The following is a 24,061-nucleotide window of genomic DNA, read 5'->3' on the forward strand; positions in this document are numbered from 1 at the left end:
GTACAAGTTGAACAGTGCTGGAGAGACTCACTATTGTAGGCGCAAGTACCTAGAGATAGTTTTCAACAGTTTTACTTGCTCATAAGGTGTCATAAGAATCATTTTAAGCCCTCAATAATTATCCGGTTTTTTTCCAGATTTTTGGAAGGGATGCAAAACTGACTGCGTCAAACAACGTTGACAAGTCAAGAACTAGAAGGCACAGTTCGCCTTTATCCATTATGTGTAGCACATTACCCACTATTTGCAGCACTGACATCTCTGTGCTGCAACCGGGCCTAAAGCCAGAGGGAAAATCATTAAAGGGGTTCTTTCTCAAGGTATTTCTTAGGCTGCTCCCAACAAAGATTTTAAGTATTTTAGCAACAAAGGGATGTCACCTGTCCAGATTTTAGGCAGTCTGGTAGTACGGCTTGTTACTGAAAAGTGGAAAAATATTCCATATTTGTCTGGTAGGGGCAGAGTGACCGGCTCACATTTTCTTTTTAGAATTTTACTGAAATTAAATATGTAAAGTGACATTTAGGTCGGAGGCATAGCATATTTATCAAATTACATTTGATTGGTGCCTTGAAGCAGGACCGTTCCTCTGATGCTTTGTGAGTTACTGTCTCTAGTGCAATTTCATGTATTGTGGCCAGGAGAAAAAGCTCAATCTTTTTTATTTGTCACCAAAAAAATGGAAGAATTGCTTTAGTGTTAAAAATAGAGTAGCCACAGTGTTTCTGGCTTTTTGACGATGTTGAACTGTTTCCTAGGGCAGTTTCTTGAAAGGTTGATCTTAGAACTTAATATTGTAGCATTTTCCTCAAAGATGTGTTTTCTGTATTTTTTACAGTTACAGTAACGTTTTCAGATTATACTTGAAGGTGTTCTGCCATCATGTAAGTTCAATTCAATCTAAGAGTTGTCTTCTTGTTGAATAGCTCTTTTGAAAACCATTTGTTTGCATAAGGTCGTCAGCTGCTTCTATCATAGCTGTGCTCAAAAGGTCTACTGCCAAGTCTCTGATACAGTGACCCAGACCTTTGCTCTTTTGGTTGACCCAAAGAAGAGGCATAGGTGAGAAAAAGGTATTTTGACCATATTACAGGTATGGGTGGTTCATTTTCAATGACACAACTCTTTTTGGAAATTAGGAGGTCAAGCATTGCAACTTTTCATTTCGTCGGCCCGGAGGTGTATTGTTCCTGGTCATTGCTGAGAGGAGATAGTTGCAATTCAGTTGTATCACTTAGGTCTCCCCAAGGGACTGAGTTTTACCAGGTGGATATTTCAGTCTGAATGTTTTTTTCAGCTATTAGTTCAGTCACTTTCTCTAAAAATTGAAGACTATCACCCAACGGATTGTGGTTTCATTTCTGATGTTTTTTACTCTGACAGGCATCCACTGGAAAGAAGGGCATTGATTGTTTTTAAACATTACTTTGAGTAATATGTTTATGAATAGCATCAAAGCGTGTTATCAAAATGTATTTCAGAGATGTGATCCAACATAAGGAGACATTTAGAATCCTATCTCTAATCTCCTAAAGTTATAGTTAAATTTGCACTTCTCAAATTTGTCTCCAGTTGTTGCAGAATGCGCAACAAATTATTCTATTAATGGCATATCTTCATGTATACTTTAACATTTTGAGCATCAACTACTTCCAAAGGGGTTGAACATCTTCAATCACCATGTCAACCAATGCAAATGGTGCAATAACAAGGCCCATCAGTTGCATAACAACTTGAGGCAGCTTAAACACAATTAGGGAACAGAAAATGTAAGAGGGAAGCATAAAAGGAGATTACCTTGCAGTCTGAGCCCTTACAAGGAGAGATAACCTAGCAAGAGGAGATAGGAGGGGAAGCATAAGTCTGCCATACCTGAAGTCCTTTAATAAAGTTATGAACTGAGAAGTCGTGATACAGAAATATGCCGATGAGAACCTGCAGCACTTTTCCACTCAGCTTGAAGGGAAACTGTGTTGTCAGTAGCAGCTAGGAGGAAAAAGAAAAAAAAGGATATTTTATTCAGTGCAGCATTGACAGCCAAAGAGTTTTCAGACTCTGTCTATTCTATAGCAAAACTGTGCAATTAGGTTTTATGATTCAAACAGGATACCAACAGAATATCTGAATATGTAGATAGAAAGGGACATATAAGACCAAGTAATTATACGCCCTTTTAAATCTTTTCACTAGTAGGTGATTAAATAATGCATTAGATGGGAGATAGTGGCTAGGACACAACTAATGTAATGTATGTACTAAAGAGCAAGTACACAAGGTTGCATATTCAGATATACTTATGTAGGCATATGTTTAAGGTTGCTTTGACGACTAAAGAAAATCCTTGTTAATAGTCCTGAGAAAAGAAGGCCCAGAGTAAGAGGGTCGAAACATATCAATTTACCTTATTATGTGGAGCTTCCAAGATTTGTGAAAGTTTAAAATTATATGGACTGTTTATGGAACAATGCAGGACCACATTTAGGCCCATAAAATACCACAGAGGCAAGTACAATCCTGCCTTACATAGATAACACATTGAACGCAAAATCAATTCACGTGACCAAACCTTTTTTCAGGTCAAAGAGAGCTATCTTTTACCAAATTTCTCAACAAGTGCAGGATTCTAAGTATTAAACGTCTGCCTATTATTAATAATCCTGTCTAATCAGGGTGTATCCAGAAGGGCATATTATCCTCTATTGAAATAGCCAGCAAGGAGCAGCAATCCACAGGTCTACCTAGCTTGAGTATTCAGTAAAATACAGAAGAATTTGTAAAAGGCCAATCCAACACCAGAGCTTTGTTAACCTGCAATTTTTTTAAAACACGCCTGACACTTTTGATTCTGATATGAGTTCTAAGATTTCACAGTCCTTCCCTTACCTAGGATATTCAATACTTTCAAGAAATGCATCAATAGAGGAATCATTTACAGGGTCAACCTTTTTTATGTCGGCAAAAAGGTGACATAAGTTAGCAGTTTAGCTTTTTCAGATGTATGTTGGCCACTGGCAAGCATTAGGTTAGCACAGTGTGGCAGTCAGTAGCTGATCTGCTTTTGGTCTGTTCACAGAAAAGCTGTTTCAGCTATTAAATTATCCTCACTGATCTTTCTGAGAATAGCAGATGAAGTTGTTCCCAAGCGTTGTCATTTTTCTCAATAAGGTAAACTTTCCAGGCTGCTTTTACATAGTTTTATCTTTTTAAATGTGTTTGGCGAGACTTTCTTGCAAGAGGGGCAGGTTGGGTTTCTGCGCTACTCATCTCTGCCTAAATTCCTTTTTGAATGAATTCCAGGCAGTCAACATCAATACAGCACAAATTAAATGTATCTAAAAATATTCCAGTATTAGCTTCCCCAAGTCAAGATCATATATTCAACCCTTCAATAACAGAATCAGTCTGCCAACCTCCTATTTTATCTGGAAGATCACCTAAACGAAAAGTCGTATGTCGCTGGAGTGTAGTCCAATATTTCAATAATTCCTATGCCTATTCTCTCTTTGACTCTCAAGGAGGAATAACATCCCCAAATGATGTCTATTTTAGAGCATACTGTGTGAAAAATAAGGGTAGTCTCTATTTGAACGATGAATATGTCTCCAAATGTCAACAATATCCTGATGGGACAGTAAGGTCCCTCCCATGGTGACAGGCTTGTACCCCTACCTTGAGTGCCCCAGCTGCAAAGGTATCTAGATCCCTCATGCTGAATCTTGTTGTCATAGGCAAACACAAATCATGCATGTTTGCCGTGTCACGGATTACAGTCTCAATGGACCGAGAGGGGTGCCCAAAGTGCCACCCTCATGGTGGTGAAAAGCTACTGCCTTTAGCAGGAGTTAGGTAGCATGAGTGCTGTGGTGACAGCATTTCATGCAGAGATCAATAGGACTGAATAATCCTTTCTAATTGTGTCACTGGAGTAATGCCTACAGGCCTATTCATGTAAAGTTCCACTACTGTGTGCTTAACCCATCCTTACCCTACATCAAGATAGTTTGCATGCGTCTGTTGGGTGTATATGAGCCTGTGAGTGGTACAATACATGTAAGACTCTGGGTTTCATTAAAGGAGACCCAGGCAGACTGGAGGTGCAAAAGGAGGTAGAGGATCCCATATTACAAAATGTGAGGAAGCAGCTACTGCACTGATTGGGCCTTCGCCTGTGTGTAGATTCTAGTTGGCAACCCCAGATGCTACAGAGGGCCGCCATGAAGCTAGCTGTTGCCACAATGATCAGCCCATCACCTGCATGCAGGGTAAAGGGTCAGCCGTGAAGATTGCATTACTGCTGTGACGATCAGGCCACAGCCTGTGTGCGGAGTAAAGTTGGCAAACCTATATGCCAGAGGAGGCTGCTGTGAAGAGCAAGGATTGTTGTCTGATTTTGCCAATGTCGAGAGGAAAGGATGACATGTTGACCTGTGTGTGCCTGAGCCTGGACTGAAGTGTCAGAACCTGAGCGATCATCCCCCTATCGGTGAGAAGGATTAGAGGAACTTACCAAGTCATCGGAGGAAGTGCAGTGGATGATCAGCCACTCCCCTGCAAAGCAGAGAATGCTATTCACAGCTAGCAGCTGCTGCAGACCTCCACAACGTCTGAGTGTGGAATGTTCCTGGGGACTCCAATAGAGCAAAACCTACAGAAGTAGGTAAGACTAATTGCAGGGCCAAAAGACCCAGGGAACCTTGTTCTACCTCATAGTTCTTTAGCGACTGGAACACTTTTGACTTTGGAAGAGTCAGAGAGGGGCTCCTGAGACTCTGACTGCTAGTGGGGCTTAACCTGAATGCCACATATTGGGAATGCTGAAAAACCACTACAATTAGAAAGAGAGAGAGAAATAGGACTCGGGGACCTGCCTATAGCACATAAAAACATATGATACTTGGCTATGTAGATATAAGAACTTTCAAGATATTATGAATTTCACAGGGGAGTTACATCCTTGATATTAATTTTACAATCTACACAGTGGACATTAAATGGAGGAGGTAGCAGTCGTTCATGTCAACCCTCAATCAGTGAATGCACAAGCCTTCTAAGTAAATGGAGTCCCAGTTACGCTACTGCCATAAAATCCCCATTCTCTCCCACCCAAACACCGCACAAACCTAACAACAAAACAGTCATATTAATATCTGAATAAAACCACCCCCGAGGTGGAAACAACCATGCTTGAAGTGATAATGAGCTTACACTGGTAACCAATGACTTCCCTCAGCCCCAAAGCCTATATAAGCCATGTTAATGTATATTCTACACTCCCAGTTTGTCTTCTCTCGAGTCAAGGGAGCAGTAAAACATATGAAACATTGATCTGTGAGAGAAATATGTATTCCCTTACGGTAGCGTCACACTATCCTTACAGCTTCAGCGATCAGACTGCTTCCTGTTGCCACTTCAATTACTGCGTATCCTTTGCTCTTCCTCCTCTATGGACGAAGAGCTGGCCATCTTGTCAGCATTTGCTGTCACTTAATTTATTTTAGGAAGTCCCGGCACTGGCCTCATCCCACTCTTGAAAATGTAGGATTCTTCAAATCAAGTGGAAACCACTGTGAAAATGGGATGATCTGTCCTAATTTAATTTGCTTTAATTACGAAATTCAGTTGTGATCAGAATCAGAGCTATTTGCGTGTTGAGAGACCTTTGAGAGAAATCTGCAAACATTTGAACATTGCAATCTATGAATCTGATTGATTCCTCCTTTCTGGCTTCTCATAAAATTCTGTCCGCAAGTGACAAGGACTGCAGCTAAGCGAGAATGTTTTTTCAGTCCGGTCCTCAGTGCATCCACTTTGTGTGTCCAGAATATGTCGATTTCAAAGCCATCAAGTACCTGGAATATGCTAAGGAACAGAACAGAACAGTGCAGAATCCCTCAACAGCCTCTCCTTCAGATAGCCTTAAGTCATCTTCCTGTGATCTCCCCCCCACATTGTGATACTTTTATTTTAATTCTCATTTCATCCCTTATACTGGACACAGAGGCTCAAGTCTCCTCAAAGACTGCAGGGAGTCAGAATATTCCCCTTTCTTATGTTAACTCACCAATGTCTTATATATCCGTTTGCCAAGTCAACCCCAGTCGACATCATTATTCCTTAATTTAATATCTGTAGTTAGATCTTGGAAGTGTTGGTTTTCTCTGAAGAGTCAAAAGGCAGCTTATTAGTCCCTTCTTCATTGGTGGCTCCAAATAATTCTTTTTTATTGTCATTTACCCAATTTGTTGCATCGTAGAGTCTTTCATTCAGGATGACTGGAGTACTTTTTGGCTGTTTCCAGCAGAAGCACACATTTCACAGGGATATTTGGGTTCCAAGACTCTTCTGAGAATTCCCTCCCTCTGAAATGATTTGATCACGGTTGGTGATTCCAAACAGTGTCAGAGGGTCAGTGGTACTAACTTGAAAAACTTCTTCCTTCACCTCAGTCCACCTCGGGTGGGTAACACTGGCACTCCATGGCTACATAAGAATACTGCCTCCTCTACACCTTCTAACAGGCCCAAGATGACTGTCATACTTCAACAAGACAACAAACTGTCCGGCCAACAACACCGCCACTCAGTCCACCACATTAGTGTGGGAGGTAGGCATTTTCTGGGTCCGTCAGCCTTCTCAACTCCATTCACCAAAATTTGTATGACTTAGGAACCCTGCAGGCAGCCGTTATAGTGGTCAGTTGTGGGATCTCATCTCAAGAGGGCCATATTCGCTCTTGCACTAGTCATACTGTACAATTCTGTCAGTTTTACACAAATGCTATAAGTATAGTGCAACTGAGTGAGGTACTAAAAATCAAGGGAACCTGGGGTGGGTCCTGTGAAGGAAGCAGGGTGGGTTCTGTGATCGAAAAGGTGTAAGTGGGCAGCTATACAAAAAAGACCACAGAGCTAGAACTATCATGGTTATTGTTACATGGCAATACAGTTACAGTTCAGCTGTCTATTACGTTATATTCCATATATGCTAAAGCGGATTCAGAGAGCAATATCTAAGGAGAATCCCAAACAATAGCCAGGAAAACGTAAATCATGGCAATTACCTGCATTGTTGAAAAAGGCTCCATACCATTATCACAGACAGAGTGACAAAATGTGTCTATCCAACTTATTTGCTGAGGTCACAATGGAATGCATAATGGAAGTAGGGTTTGCAGGTGAAATGAGAGAAACTATTTACCTCATTTCAAGAGTAGTCATAAGATAGTGAGGAGACACGCACAGCTCACCCTGCTATGTAATTATGCTTTTGACTCTACATACGAGGGCTCTTTTACCAGATTCCCTTTGCTACAGTACATGTACGGGAGATGAACTAGCTGGTTTACTTAACTATTGTGTGGAGATTCCTTTTGCTATTTTTTTAAACTTCTCTATGATTTCCTTTGTTTGCAAAAAAGTTACAACAAAGAAGTGATCAGAATAAGCACGTCTGCAGGTAGTGAAATCAAAATATCCCTTGTAGCACAATGCAGGAGCACATTTCAATGCATAGGATCGCCTGGACCTTCTCTTCCCCCCCCCAAGCAAGCCCCCTCACCTTCCTCTCCTCACACCCCTTCCCCTTCTCTCATCCCACCATCATATTGAACCCTTCATTGTTTGCTTGCGGGCCATGGAGTCCTCTGTGGTCTATGTGTGCTGTGTGAGAGCTCTCCCTCCCCAGCTTGTATTATATCCTTTAGTATCTACATCCACACCTGGCAATCTTCTTCCACCCTACCATCCATTCTCACCTCCTGCAAACGTCGTTCCTACTTTAGTGCCCATTCTACGATAACCCTCCACCGTTGCTGCAGCGTCAGGGGCCACTGGAGATAACCATTTAATAGCAATACCGGGTTTTGCAAGAACCAACCCCGGTAGAGTCATTCTATACTGCATACGCCTCTTCTTGGGGCAAACAAAAGGATTCAACAGACAGTGCCTAACACTGCACTTCAGTGTCATATGACTGACTCTCCAAAGCGTGTGTACCACAGCTTCCCAGTATATGCTTAAACACGGGCAATGCCAGAGCAGGTGTATGAAGTCTGCCCCACATGGACCATACCTAGAGCATGTGTCCTACCTATCCGGATATACCCTCTTCAGGCTCATTGGCAAGAGGTTCCTTTTGCAATATAATAACTTTTTTTAAGTTGTCCCACTTCAATAGCAAACCAGAAGCACTGGACAGATAAATTACTGAACCCTGAAGAGGTGACACAGCAGTCCATGAAGATGATATAGTGAGAGCTTGGGCCATTTAATCTCCAGGGATGGAATTCTGGAAGCAGGCTCCTGTAGGGGCCAGAGGATCAAGTAACCATTTGGAAGATGAGCTTCAAGAAAGTTGCACATTGGCAGGGGCTTTAAAGCAACTTTCAAGCATAGACTCACTACAAAAGTTAAGATTAGCAGGAGAAATACAAAAAAAGAGAAGGGAAACAGCCTTCCTCGTCCAATGCCTTTACCACGCATTGTAATTATAAAAGGTAGATGTGTGCAAATTTCGGTAAGACTAAATTTAGGGTTTAAGCGCGGGTGGTGGTATGGGTAATTTTAGGGTTTAGGGGATGGTAGTGGTATAGGGTGGTGAGGGTCAATTTAGGGTTTGTGTGTGGGTAGTGGTAAATTCAGACACCTTCAAATCCTGGTTGAAGGAGTTGGCCAAAACACGTTGCCAAACATGTTGGCTTCCCATGCTATATGGTGCTTATAAAAAACAATTTATTCTTTTATGGTGCCTTGTGAAAGGATATCTTATGTGTGGCAAGATATCTGGTGTGGCTGAACTTCGCAGAGGTAGAAGGAGATATATATATATATACACACACACACATACACACACACACACAGTAAAGGCTGCATGGTAAAGGCATACGTCGTTATATCATACATCCAAAGAGAAGGAACTAAAATAAGCAAGATGATATGGTATAATTATTGGGGATATAAAGGATTCTGTGTGTCACAAGTGAAGCTCCCATCAGGAGCTACTCCACGCTTTCCAAATTTGGCTCCTACCAAACTATATTTTATGACAATTCCTGCTGACCTTTCCACAGACAAACACATAAAATCACAACATGCATTCACCATCACACATGCTTGTGGGGCTTTTGTTACAAGTGGATTGGCTGTTTTGGATTTTCCTTATTTTTTTTTAGGGGCGAGCGCAAAGCGCTCCTTCCCTCTTCTAATCTCTCTTTAGGGGTATTGTAACCACACCCATGTATTGCAGTCACTTTCATTGGTTCGTGGGCTTGCCTTTTTAAAATCCGCTTGTTTTCATTTGTAAAAGGCATGCATACGTCATGCCTTTTCCGGTGTTTAGCCCTCAAGAGCACTGGTAAACTACTGGAAACATGCGAGGCTCCATGTTTTCCATATAGTTTCTGGACTACTTTTTCTCTTTATTTCGCAGCGCGATCGTGCTCCATTTTATTTTTTCATTTAATGTGGCAAGAAAAGTCAGGTTAAGAGATTACAACGCTAATAGCTCCAACTCAACGTAATGCGAGAACCGTTGCATTGCAAATGGTTGTGTTTGAATCTGTATTTTGTAATTATACAATGCAATTATATAGTAGGAAGCGAGTACTATACTACTTGGTGCAAAGCATAATGACACATTACTGAAACAAAGTATTTCTGCAGGTATATTATGCCGACAATATGATTGATGTATATTGTTGAGCATACATCTGTAAACCGGTTCTGTATTTACAAAATATACTTAGTCACATGATAGACAATATTACTCTGTGGCAACCCTTACATTAAAAGATTGTTTTTTGGTTCTTAGGATAAAGCAGTGCACTGGTTAGGCTAGTGCTTGCTATAGTAACAGATCCATTCTCTTTGATAAACATATAACCATATTAAAGTTACAACACAACTTAACCAACCCTACTTCGTAATGACCCTCCTCTCCTTTCTCTCATCCTGCATCCAGATATGAAGCTTTCCAGTGCCAAACGCCAGCAGCCTCAAGAAACCTATACACAAAAGGGCACCATAGTTATCAAGATTAGTGATCATGTTGCTTCAGCCTGCATGTCTGGGGCCCTCACTTCTGTCTCAGCATTGTTGCTTGTCTCCTATAATTGAGTGAACTATAAGTCATATAAAATGGAATCCCAATAATTAACAATGGGGTATTTCTGTAGCTCACGCAGGTCTTTCCTAGGTAAGGTCACACCTACTGCTTGTGCCCAATTTATCACTGAGTGTTCTCACACAGCAACCAGTGGGGGCTCAGAGGACTTCCATCAGCGGGTAATGAGCGGTTTAGCCACTATGAAACCCAAATCCAAAAATCAGGAAGTAACCCTATGTTTCTTGCTCCTTTAATACAATCCTAGTAGGCATATTTCCCACTTGTGCTAATCTGGGCATTTAGTGCAGGCAGTTAAGTGTGATGTGATACCAGACCAATAAGTATGCAAATGAGGGCAAGACCAAAGCAAGTGTAGCCAATCAGCATCTACCTGATTGAACCTGGTAGCAGGCAGCATCTTCTCTATCATAAAATCTATTCATGTTAGCATGCGTAAAATAAGCTCTATGAACTATATAAAGCTGATTACGTTCCAATCGATCATTGCGCGGCTCATATTTTGGGCCTTCTAACAAGGCGACCCATACCTTCTCAGTGCAAGGATGTGTTACGTCTGCCTCCCAGCACTGCCGGAGAGTGAGGAGATGTGGGATAGTGTGAGGGCAGATGAATCAGCAAACCAGCTTATGAGGTGACTGCCCCTGCCCATCACATGTAGGTATTGGATCGTGAGATGCCTGGCCAGTTCGTGGTCATGTCTCCCCAGTTGTGTCCAAGCGAGGGAAGCCGGTCCTCTTCCATTAACATTTCATATGTGGATGATGCACCTTCCTTCTACAGATCCCCCAGTGTGTGTAGACTTGCAGCGTGCCACGTCATCCGTTCAGCAGACAATGTGAGCCTCCCAGCCCTAGGTGTGCTGAGCAATGCCAGCCCCGGTGCATAGGGGATCACATGTTTAGTAATGTGCAGGCATCTATCGTGACATCGATACACCACCCCAGTAATAGTGACTCAGGCTCCTGTGTGCAAGGGTGAAACAAATGCAAAATGGCGGATGGGTTCCAACTAGGAGAGGATGTGGCTGACAAAAGCTTACCAGCCATTTAGCAATCCATTGGATTTGGGCCGCAAGGTAGTATTGCTCAAAGTGAGGAGCAGCTAGACTTTCCTTGTCTGTAGGCAGATAGAGTTTCGTCAGTGCAATCTTGCAATTTGATTTGTCCAAATTAATTTTAAGACCTGTTGATCAAGCACACAGAAAAATGTGACTGTTATGTAAATTGGGTGTTTGGTAAAGAGATATAAAAGGCGGGGTAAGACCACCATCTTCAACAACGCCACTCTCCCCACCACCGCCAGCGGTAGTGAGTGCCAAAATGCCATTTGGGCTCGCAGAGATATTAGTGAATGAGTGACATTGCCCTCATGCAGATCTGTCAGAGTGGTATACCTGCACCCCCAAATTTCAGAATGTGTGTTGCTGCCTTTCTAATTGTGTCCCATCTAGAATAAAGGATGGATCGGGGACATCGGGAAGAAAGGGAATAGACAAGACTTTGTCCAGATTACATGCAATCCAGAAATGGTTGCAAAATAGGCTAGTGTTGCAGCAATCGTGGTGGGAATGTTGTGTGTGTCCTTGATAAATAATAGCAGTCTGCATATAATGAGATAACATGTATTCCATCACCCTAAGGGATACCCCATTGTGTGCCATCTTGACACACTGCCAATGCTAGTGCTTCAATGGCCAGCAAAAACAGGTGAGGTGATAGCAGGCAGTCCTGTCTCATTCCTCTATGTACGCCTATGGTATCCAATAGAAGGGCCCCCATCCTGACCCTGATTAGGGGATCGGTGTATAAGAATTTTATTAGTCGGAGGAAATGGTGGCCTATGCCAGTCCTAACTCTAAAAAAAAATAAAAAAAAAATTCAGGGAGGTATTACGTGTGGAGACAAACCCATTTTGATCTGTGTGAGTTTAGGTAAAGAGATGACTGTTGCCTCTCTCTAGAGTGTCGATAGAAAGGTCCTCATTGTACATTGCCACAAGTGTGGGGCCAAGTGAGAATCATAAGCTTTGTATAGCACATGCGGTAAACCATCAGGCCCCGAGACCTGCCGTAAGCCAAAGCCTTAACTGCATCTTTAATGTCTACCAACGTAACAGGGTCAGCTAGTACAGCTGGCTGGTTCATGGTAATGTGTGGCAGTGCCAGGTTAGCAAGGAAGGAATCACAGGCACCAGAGTTCGCGATCATTGATGACTGGTACACGTGTGTATAGCATACTACTTGTAAAGGAGTGAACCCACTGCAGAACTTATTGCCGCTATAGGCTGTTCCTGGCGAATAAGCTGTAGGCTATTCCTAGAGAATAAGCCCCATCAAAAGTCGTCTGCTGTGGCATAAGTGCAGGCCGAGCGTGTGCCATAATTTAAACACTGTAGCCTATCAAACAGTGTTGGGTGTTCGTTCTGTGCCTTTTTCAGCCCCCCTACAACACTGGGGTCCCTAGCCACTTGAGTTTCCAAGTCCAGCAGTGTGAGCTCTAATCTAGATACGTCTCTGTTAATGAGTTGTCTCATGTTTCCTTGTATACTCAGGCAATGTCCCAACAAAGTCACCTTAAAGACATCCCATTCTATCAATTTATTTGAAGCTGTACCAGCACAGTCATTAAAATAGTCCATAATCGCAGCCTCAAGGGAGGCTCTGAATAGGGGTGAGGGGTGGGGTGGGGGTGGGTCTTCCTGTAGTGCAGGCTGTAGATGCCAGAGAGGAATGGGGGGTGGGTCGTTCATCCATATGCTCCACGTTTGAAAGGTTGGTGGGTACACAATTGCTGCTATTTTCTATCTATATATACGTGTAATTTGTGAGATGAAGAGTAGAAGGAATATGTCCTTGTGTCCGGGTTTTTGAAAACGCCACAAATCAACCATTTGCCACCTTTGAAGCCAATCTGTCAACATTTGCGCGTTGGAAGTTGCCATTGTGCCAGACAGTGGGGGGGGGGGGGGAGAGGGATCAAGTGCAGTGTCTAGTACACTATTAAAGTCCCCTCCTAGAAGCCACTATGTCGCTCCATCGCAATAGTGTAATTGAGAAAGCACTTTAAAAAAGGTGGTCTGATCCAAATTCATGGCGTAAATAGAACCCACTAGAACTGAGCATCAGTCTGGGCGGCCCACCACTATGACATACCACCCCTCTGAATCAAGTAGTGTATATTGTACCATGAATAGGCTCCCAGGTCTAATCCATTTCAGCACCCCCGGGCTTAAGTGGAGTAGTTGGTAGCAAACACCTGCCCGTGCCAGCGCCATTGAAGTTTGGAGCCTTCTGCTTGAATGAGATGCATCTCTTGTAATAGCGCAATGTGTGTGGAGCGGCTGTTTTGGTAGGAAGAACTGTAGCATGGCAGCACAAGCAGCCCTCTGCGTGCTACAGGCAGTGAAATGCAGCGGTTCGGAGAACACTCCTGTTAGAGAGGGCTCACTTGCGCAACCTCAGCCCCCAGACGCAACAGCACATGCAGCCCCAACTGTGAGCACTGCAACAGCTTGTGTAGGTGTCTGTCAGGTGCTCAGCTGTAGATGGCCTTCCTCCACATTTACTTCAGGTCGCTTCCAGGCTATTGGATGTGTCCTACTTTTGGTGATCTTTGATGCACCGCTCATAATATCCGCACCCAAAGGGTGTAACAGTTGTCAGTGATCACAGTTCTCCTCACTCCTTGTTGTTTTCTGGGGTGTGCGATGAGGAGATGGCTCCTTTACCTGAGTCGTGTAGAGTACTGTGGTGTAGTAGCACGATCGACCTTAACTGTAGATGTGGCAGCAGAACAGGTGATTAAATTCAGATTATATAATAACTTAGAGGAGGGCTATAGCAGGAGCAATTTCGGTTATCCACTGAACTACTTGCTATGCCTGGTCAGGAGGGAAGCTTTAGCAAGTAACTTGGTTAGTGTATAATGGTGCGGAAAAGGAAGCCCGCTGGAGCAGCGCAACATCTATTCCCGGAGCTCAAATCCGGTAAATTCTTCCTGCGTGCGGCTTCCGCTGGCAGTTAACAGGCCGTCACGACATGGCCAAGGGGATCTCACAGCCACTGCACCCTTCCAGTAACTAGGATTTGCATTCGACTTTTAGGCCACACTTCAGCCGACCCAGGTCGGGAGGCAAGGCAAGCTTCACTTCAGAGAGCACCGCTGCCCAGAGATTCGCAGCCCAGAGTTTTGTGGCCCAGAGATTAGTGGCCCTGCACCTCAGGGAAGTGACCAAGTATTCACCTTCTTATTTGTCACAGCTTGGTTCCTCCAGGCAAGATCTGAAATATTTCAGCCGCGGGCCCGTTACTAGGCTGCATCGATCGCGGGCCACACCTCTGCCACTTTCATTCTCTCAGCTGCGATTTCTCACAGTGTGGCAACAAGTTGGACAGGTATCACAGGGGTGGGGGGAGGCCCATGTCCTGGGATAATGGGCTCCTGTTAGGATAAATGTCGGATTAGCAGGATGAAGTGCAGAGCTCGTCTACAGCACATCCGCCATGTTGGCTGCACAAGCCACATCACCCTTGGATTTCCCTTACTATCTCTGAATTGCAAATAGTATTAAAACAAAAATTACATAATGCTAACAAACTGTAAAAGGTCAGAGAACTGCAAAATCTTGGTATGGATTTACAGCAGGTCTGAAGTAAAAACAAACATGATGCACCCTGGACATGTCTACATCAATTTTGATCATACTTAACATAGTTGTAAGAACTGGCTTGCATTCCATTATTGTAAAGAAATAGCGCCCTGTTGCAGTTACCCCCCACTTTTTGCCTAATACTGATGCTGACTTGACTGAGAAGTGTGCTGGGACTCTGCTAACCAGGCCTCAGCACCAGTGTTCTTTCACCTAAAATGTACCATTGTTTCCACAATTGGCACAACCCTGGCACCCAGGTAAGTCCCTTGTAACTGGTACCCCTGGTACCAAGGGCCCTGATGCTAGGGAAGGTCTCTAAGGGCTGCAGCATTTCTTATGCCACCCTAGGGACCCTTCACTCAGCACAGACACACTGCTTGCCAGCTTGTGTGTGCTGGTGGGGAGAAAATGACTAAGTCGACATGGCACTCCCCTCAGGGTGCCATGCCAACCTCACACTGCCTATGGCATAGGTAAGTCACCCCTCTAACAGGCCTTACAGCCCTAAGGCAGGGTGCACTATACCACAGGTGAGGGCATAGGTGCATGAGCACTATGCCCCTACAGTGTCTAAGCAAAACCTTAGACATTGTAAGTGCAGGGTAGCCATAAGAGTATATAGCCTGGGAGTCTGTCAAAAACGAACTCCACAGCTCCATACTGGCTACACTGAATACTGGGAAGTTTAGTATCAAACTTCTCAGAATAATAAACCCACACTGATGCCAGTGTTGGATTTATTAAAAAATGCACACAGAGGGCCTCTTAGAGATGCCCCCTGTATTTTACCCAATTGTTCAGTGCAGGACTGACTGGTCTGTGCCAGCCTGCTGCTGAGAGACAAGTTTCTGACCCCATGCGGTGAGAGCCTTTGTGCTCTTTGAGGACAGAACCAAAGCCTGCTCTGGGTGAAGGTGCTTCACACCTCCCCCCTGCAGGAACTGTAACACCTAGCAGTGAGCTTCAAAGGCTCAAGCTTCGTGTTACATTGCCCCAGGGCACTCCAGCTAGTGGAGATGCCCGCCCCCTGGACACAGCCCCCACTTTTGGCGGCAAGTACAGGAGAGATAATGAGAAAAACAAGGAGGAGTCACTGGCCAGTCAGGACAGCCCCTAAGGTGTCCTGAGCTGAGGTGACTTCGACTTTTAGAAATCCTCCATCTTGCAGATGGAGGATTCCCCCAATAGGATTAGGGATGTGCCCCCCTCCCCTCAGGGAGGAGGCACAAAGAGGGTGTACCCATCCTCAGGGCTAGTAGCCATTGGCTACTAACCCCCCAGACCTAAACACGCCCTTAAATTTAGTATTTAAGGGCTCCCCTGAACCTAAGAATTTAGATTCCTGAAACTACAAGAAGAAGAGGACTGCTGAGCAGAAAGACCCCTGCAGAAGAAGAAAAGAAGACACCAACTGCTTTGGCCCCAGACTTACCGGCCTGTCTCCTGCTTTCTAAAGAAACCTGCTCCAGCGACGCTTTCCAAAGGACCAGCGACCTCTGAATCCTCAGAGGACTGCCCTGCTTCAAGAAAGACAAGAAACTCCAGAGGACAGCGGCCCTGCTCCAAAAAGACTGCAACTTTGTTTCAAAGGAGCAGATTTAAAGACCCCTGCAACTCCCCGCAAGAAGCGTGAGACTTGCAACACTGCACCCGGCGACCCCGACTCGACAGGTGGAGAACCACCACCTCAGGGAGGACCCTCCGGCGACTCCAAGACCGTGAGTAACCAAAGTTGTCCCCCCTGAGCCCCCACAGCGACGCCTGCAGAGGGAATCCCCGGGCTCCCCCTGACCGCAACTGCCTGACTCTGAAATCCCGACGGCTGGAAAAGACCCTGCACCCGCAGCCCCCAGCACCTGAAGGAACGGAACTTCAGTGCAGGAGTGACCCCCAGGAGGCCCTCTCCCTTGCCCAGGTGGTGGCTACCCCGAGGAGCCCCCCCCCCTTGCCTGCCTGCACCGCTGAAGAGATCCCTTGGTCTCTCATTGAAAACCTGACGCGTGTTTGCACACTGCACCCGGCCGCCCTGCGCTGCTGAGGGTGTACTTCCTGTGTGGACTTGTGTCCCCCCCGGTGCCCTACAAAACCCCCCTGGTCTGCCCTCCGAAGACGCGGGTACTTACCTGCTGGCAGACTGGAACCGGGGCACCCCCTTCTCTCCTTTGAAGCCTAGGCGTTTTGGGCACCACTTTGAACTCTGCACTTGACCGGCCCTGAGCTGCTGGTGTGGTAACCTTGGGGTTGCTCTGAACCCCCAATGGTGGGCTACCTTGGACCCAAACCTGAGACTTGTAAGTGATTTACTTACCTGCTAAAACTAACAATAACTTACCTCCCCCAGGAACTGTGAAAATTGCACTAAGTTTCCACTTTTAAAACAGCTATTTGTGTTTTATGTGAAAAGTATATATGCTACTGTAATTATTCAAAGTTCCTAAAGTACTTACCAGCAATACCCTTCAAATGAGATATTACATGTAGAATTTGAACCTGTGGTTCTTAAAATAAACTAAGAAAAAATATTTTTCTATAACAAAACCTATTGGCTGGATTTGTCTCTGAGTGTGTGTTCCTCATTTATTGCCTGTGTGTATGTACAACAAATGCTTAACACTACTCCTTTGATAAGCCTACTGCTCGACCACACTACCACAAAATAGAGCATTAGAATTATCTTTTTGCCACTATCTTACCTCTAAGGGGAACCCTTGGACTCTGTGCATACTATTCCTTACTTTGAAATAGTGCATACAGAGCCAACTTCCTACATTGGTGGCAGCGGTGGGATACAAGACTTTGCATTTGCTGGACTACTCAGCCAATACCTGATCACACGACAAATTCCAAAAATTGTCATTAGAAATTGATTTTTGCAATTTGAGCTATTTTTCTAAATTCTTAAAAGACCTGCTAGGGCCTTGTGTTAGATCCTGTTTAGCATTTCTTTTAGAGTTTAAAAGTTTGTGAAAGTTTGAATTAGAACCTAGAACTAGTTTTAGATTCTTAAAAAGTATTCCAACTTTTAGAAGCATAATGTCTAGTACAGAGATGAATGTGGTGGAACTCGACACCACACCTTACCTCCATCTTAAGATGAGGGAGCTAAGGTCACTCTGCAAAATAAAGAAAATCACAATTGGCTTAAGACCCTCCAAACAACAGCTCCAGGAGCTTTTGGCAGAGTTTGAAAAAGCCAACCCCTCTGAGGATGACAACCCAGAGGAGGATGTTAGTGACTTGGAGGAGAATTCCCCCCTTCCAGTCCTAACTAGGGAACCCAGGGACCCTCAATCCCTGATTCCAACTGTGATAGTCAGAGATGCTGCTTCCTTCACAGGAGGGGCCAGTACCTCTGAAATCACTGAGGATAGCCTCAGTGAAGAGGACATCCAGTTAGCCAGGATGGCCAAAAGATTGGCTTTGGAAAGACAGATCCTAGCCATAGAAAGGGAAAGACAAGAGATGGGCCTAGGTCCCATCAATGGTGGCAGCAACATAAATAGGGTCAGAGATTCTCCTGACATGTTGAAAATCCCTAAAGGGATTGTAACTAAATATGAAGATGGTGATGACATCACCAAATGGTTCACAGCTTTTGAGAGGGCTTGTGTAACCAGAAAAGTAAGCAGATCTCACTGGGGTGCTCTCCTTTGGGAAATGTTCACTGGAAAGTGTAGGGATAGATTCCTCACACTCTCTGGAAAAGATGCAGAATCCTATGACCTCATGAAGGGTACCCTGATTGAGGGCTTTGGATTCTCCACTGAGGAGTATAGAATTAGGTTCAGGGGGGCTCAAAAATCCTCGAGCCAGACCTGGGTTGATTTTGTTGACTACTCAGTAAAAACACTGGATGGTTGGGTAACTGGAAATGAAGTGCATGACTATGTTGGGCTTTATAATTTGTTTATGAAAGAACACATTTTAAGTAACTGCTTCAATGAAAAGTTGCATCACTATCTGGTAGACCTAGGTCCAATTTCTCCCCAAGAATTGGGAAAGAAGGCAGACCACTGGGTCAAGACTAGGGTAACCAAAACTTCCACTGGGGTGACCAAAAGAAAGGGTTTACAAAGCCTCCCCAGGAGAAAGTGGGTGACACTAGAAACAAAGAAAAAGAGTCCTCTGTAGGCCCCCAAAAACCAGACCAGGTGGGTGGGCCCCAAGACACAACCCAAAACAAAGGTGGGTACCAGGGTAAGAACTGGGATGCCACTAAGGCATGGTGCCATAACTGTAGACAGACAGGGCACCACACCAAGGACACTTCTTGTCCCAAAAACAAACCCCCTAGCAAAATCCCAGGGGTGACCAGTGTAGCCATTGGGGAGGACTCCTCAGATGAGGAGGTCTTCATAGCCTTCAACTGGAAAAAGGGCCCAACAGGTGAGTTGGAGATTCCAGAGGGAAGTAGACACTTCCACCACCTACTGGTGAATGGAATCCCAGCCACTGCCCTGAGAGACACTTGTGCCAGTCACACTATTGTGCATGACAGGCTGGTGTTCTCAAACCAGTACATCCCAGGTGAGATGGCCAGAGTAAGAGTTAGCCCAGACAGGGTCACTGATAGGCCTGTGGCTTTTGTGCCCATAGAAGTGGGTGGGACTTTTAGCTGGAGAAGGGTGGTAGTCAGTACAGACCTCCCCCTTGATTGTCTCCTTGGAAATGACTACCCAGAGGTTAGTCAGAGCCCAAGAGAGGAACTGGTCCAGTGCCAGTCCTCTCCCAAGGATTCTGAAGGTGCTACCCCTGCAGTAACTGCAAGTAGGCCCCAGAAGAAAAAGAAAAGAAAACAGAGTAGGAAAGGTGGACAACCTTTAGCCAAGGTTCCAGCAAGCCAAGGAGATTCTGCTCCAGTAGGGGAGAACTCCACCAGTGGCACTGATAAAGTCCAACCTGACCCTCAAGAAGTCCTGGCTAGTCAGGCAACTGTTAAGCCTGAGTGGGTGGCTCCCCAGCTAACAGAAGAAAGAGTGGAAGAAGGGTGTTTACTACAAGATGTGGTAACCCCCCACTCTAATACAGCAGACAGGCACCCTGAACCCAAAGAAGCCTGTAACTTAGCCCCTTCCCTTGTAGGTGAAGAGCTAAAGGTGTGGTTCTGGGCACTGACAGCTGTCAGTGGCCTCTGCTGGGTGTTAGCCTTTATGGCTGCACTATCCTTGGCATGGTGGTCAGACCCCATGCCAAATAGCAAGTTAGGACCCCTGACCCTATTGGTCATGGTGGGGTTACTCCAGCTCTGGGTAACCTCTTTGGGTAAGCTAGGGGTGACCCTGGCTAAGATAAGATTAGCAGAGGTGGATACCTCTAACCCCAAAATAGAGAGAATGGGTGGAGACATTAAAAACACAGACAAGAGGCAATTCAGACTAGGTCCTATCACTGTGGAAGTGGGTCAGTTCCCCAGAGGGAATGACCCAAACAGGAGGATGTAAGGCAGAGTAGGCCCTGCAACAAACCAGCCTATTTCCTCTACTCTTCCTCGCCTGACAGACTAGGAAGACTCTCCCAGCTTTGGCTGAGTCTCCTGGCCTGTGGGCTGGGGGGGGGGGGGGGGGGGGCTTGTGTAAAGAAATGGCTCCCTGTTGCAGTTACCCCCCACTTTTTGCCTAATACTGATGCTGACTTGACTGAGAAGTGTGCTGGGACCCTGCTAACCAGGCCCCAGCACCAGTGTTCTTTCACCTAAAATGTACCATTGTTTCCACAATTGGCACAACCCTGGCACCCAGGTAAGTCCCTTGTAACTGGTACCCCTGGTACCAAGGGCCCTGATGCTAGGGAAGGTCTCTAAGGGCTGCAGCATTTCTTATGCCACCCTAGGGACCCTTCACTCAGCACAGACACACTGCTTGCCAGCTTGTGTGTGCTGGTGGGGAGAAAATTACTAAGTCGACATGGCACTCCCCTCAGGGTGCCATGCCAACCTCACACTGCCTATGGCATAGGTAAGTCACCCCTCTAACAGGCCTTACAGCCCTAAGGCAGGGTGCACTATACCACAGGTGAGGGCATAGGTGCATGAGCACTATGCCCCTACAGTGTCTAAGCAAAACCTTAGACATTGTAAGTGCAGGGTAGCCATAAGAGTATATAGCCTGGGAGTCTGTCAAAAACGAACTCCACAGCTCCATAATGGCTACACTGAATACTGGGAAGTTTAGTATCAAACTTCTCAGAATAATAAACCCACACTGATGCCAGTGTTGGATTTATTAAAAAATGCACACAGAGGGCCTCTTAGAGATGCCCCCTGTATTTTACCCAATTGTTCAGTGCAGGACTGACTGGTCTGTGCCAGCCTGCTGCTGAGAGACGAGTTTCTGACCCCATGCGGTGAGAGCCTTTGTGCTCTTTGAGGACAGAAACAAAGCCTGCTCTGGGTGGAGGTGCTTCACACCTCCCCCCTGCAGGAACTGTAACACCTAGCAGTGAGCTTCAAAGGCTCAAGCTTCGTGTTACAATGCCCCAGGGCACTCCAGCTAGTGGAGATGCCCGCCCCCTGGACACAGCCCCCACTTTTGGCGGCAAGTCCAGGAGAGATAATGAGAAAAACAAGGAGGAGTCACTGGCCAGTCAGGACAGCCCCTAAGGTGTCCTGAGCTGGGTTACTTCGACTTTTAGAAATCCTCCATCTTGCAGATGGAGGATTCCCCCAATAGGATTAGGGATGTGCCCCCCTCCCCTCAGGGAGGAGGCACAAAGAGGGTGTACCCATCCTCAGGGCTAGTAGCCATTGGCTACTAACCCCCCAGACCTAAACACGCCCTTAAATTTAGTATTTAAGGGCTCCCCTGAACCTAAGAATTTAGATTCCTGAAACTACAAGAAGAAGAGGACTGCTGAGCAGAAAGACCCCTGCAGAAGAAGAAAAGAAGACACCAACTGCTTTGGCCCCAGACTTACCGGCCTGTCTCCTGCTTTCTAAAGAAACCTGCTCCAGCGACGCTTTCCAAAGGACCAGCGACCTCTGAATCCTCAGAGGACTGCCCTGCTTCAAGAAAGACAAGAAACTCCAGAGGACAGCGGCCCTGCTCCAAAAAGACTGCAACTTTGTTTCAAAGGAGCAGATTTAAAGACCCCTGCAACTCCCCGCAAGAAGCGTGAGACTTGCAACACTGCACCCGGCGACCCCGACTCGACAGGTGGAGAACCACCACCTCAGGGAGGACCCTCCGGCGACTCCAAGACCGTGAGTAACCAAAGTTGTCCCCCCTGAGCCCCCACAACGACGCCTGCAGAGGGAATCCCCAGGCTCCCCCTGACCGCAACTGCCTGACTCTGAAATCCAGACGGCTGGAAAAGACCCTGCACCCGCAGCCCCCAGCACCTGAAGGAACGGAACTTCAGTGCAGGAGTGACCCCCAGGAGGCCCTCTCCCTTGCCCAGGTGGTGGCTACCCCGAGGAGCCCCCCCCTTGCCTGCCTGCACCGCTGAAGAGATCCCTTGGTCTCTCATTGAAAACCTGACGCGTGTTTGCACACTGCACCCGGCTGCCCTGCGCTGCTGAGGGTGTACTTCCTGTGTGGACTTGTGTCCCCCCCGGTGCCCTACAAAACCCCCCTGGTCTGCCCTCCGAAGACGCGGGTACTTACCTGCTGGCAGACTGGAACCGGGGCACCCCCTTCTCTCCATTGAAGCCTATGCGTTTTGGGCACCACTTTGAACTCTGCACCTGACCGGCCCTGAGCTGCTGGTGTGGTAACCTTGGGGTTGTTCTGAACCCCCAACGGTGGGCTACCTTGGACCCAAACTTGAGACTTGTAAGTGATTTACTTACCTGCTAAAACTAACAATAACTTACCTCCCCCAGGAACTGTGAAAATTGCACTGTGTCCACTTTTAAAACAGCTATTTGTGTTTTATGTGAAAAGTATATATGCTACTGTAATTATACAAAGTTCCTAAAGTACTTACCTGCAATACCCTTCAAATGAGATATTACATGTAGAATTTGAACCTGTGGTTCTTAAAATAAACTAAGAAAATATATTTTTCTATAACAAAACCTATTGGCTGGATTTGTCTCTGAGTGTGTGTTCCTCATTTATTGCCTGTGTGTATGTACAACAAATGCTTAACACTACTCCTTTGATAAGCCTACTGCTCGACCACACTACCACAAAATAGAGCATTAGAATTATCTCTTTTTGCCACTATCTTACCTCTAAGGGGAACCCTTGGACTCTGTGCATACTATTCCTTACTTTGAAATAGTGCATACAGAGCCAACTTCCTACAATTATCATGCAAGATAAATGATTCTTTAAGAAAGGGTTCAGAAGCAAAAAATCAATCTATAGCAGTGTTACTCAAAGTACGGCCCGGGGGCCGCATGCGGCCCTTTTGACCTTTACATGCGGCCCCCAGGACACTAGTAGCACCAGGCTGCCATTTACTTGACTGAGCATTAATGTTAAGAGGATGTTAAATTAACAGGCAATCCTTTATTTAAAACATTATTTGAAGATGAAGTAAGGAAGCTGTCCTGCACTTCCTAACTGCAGGAACACTTTCATTCTTTAAGGAAGCAAATGTCTACAACTATGTTAAGGGTTCTTCAAAATTCAAAACATGTTTTTAAATAACACGCAGAACCATTTAATCTTAGTATATCAGATTAAATCAATTCATGGAGAAGTATTTTTTTTTAAAGTGATAGATTTCAAACATAAATTCAGAAACATTCATTCTTCCCCCCACATTGATAACAATGCCAATAGTGAAATAAGAGGGAAGTCGGTTGTTATCTGCACTCTTTGATTGGCCTGATTTCCTATTATACATGAACAACCTAATCATTTGTTAAGTCAAACACAGGAGAAGGGGTTGCACAGTGCACATCCTAAAGTCATGCATTGTGAGGTCCTCTTACATACAATAATGAAGAAAAAGAAGGGAACGTGAAATAAAACAATTGCCTAAGATCACACAATTTGGTCAAGAGGTGAAGCTGGGATTTACGCCAGGTTTGCTGGTTTCACATTGTGCGATTCAGCTACTAGCTCTATATGCTTTGCATCCCGTGCACCCACCATAATGCCACAACCCCTCCCCACCCAGTGCCCCTCCTCCCTTTGCCACTCTACTAGCATCAATGCGGCCCTCGGTCACACAAGAAACCAAACGTTGTGGCCCCTGGGAAAATGTTTGCGAGTACCCATGATCTATAGGGTGCATTTAAATAAATGCTAAAACAGAAATTGATTATGCTAGTTCTATTTTTTTGATAATAAGCCAGTACATTATGTCCTTGTGCAATTCATTCTCACTAAACAAAATC

General features: G+C 45.3%; 1 protein-coding gene across 3 annotated transcripts in view; it reads right to left on the reverse strand.

Annotated features, from left to right (window-relative positions):
- The window catches only part of ORC3 (origin recognition complex subunit 3), a 342,442-nt gene that overhangs the window by 202,138 nt on the left and 116,243 nt on the right, over window positions 1-24,061 (reverse strand). For all 3 annotated transcript variants that reach the window (XM_069235555.1, XM_069235556.1, XM_069235557.1), the window contains one exon: window positions 1,873-1,986. In XM_069235555.1, coding sequence (XP_069091656.1) covers window positions 1,873-1,986 — 114 coding nt within the window. The remainder of the gene's footprint in view (window positions 1-1,872; window positions 1,987-24,061) is intronic.

Source organism: Pleurodeles waltl, chromosome 5 (assembly GCF_031143425.1).
Source record: "Pleurodeles waltl isolate 20211129_DDA chromosome 5, aPleWal1.hap1.20221129, whole genome shotgun sequence".
Lineage (NCBI taxonomy): Eukaryota > Metazoa > Chordata > Amphibia > Caudata > Salamandridae > Pleurodeles > Pleurodeles waltl.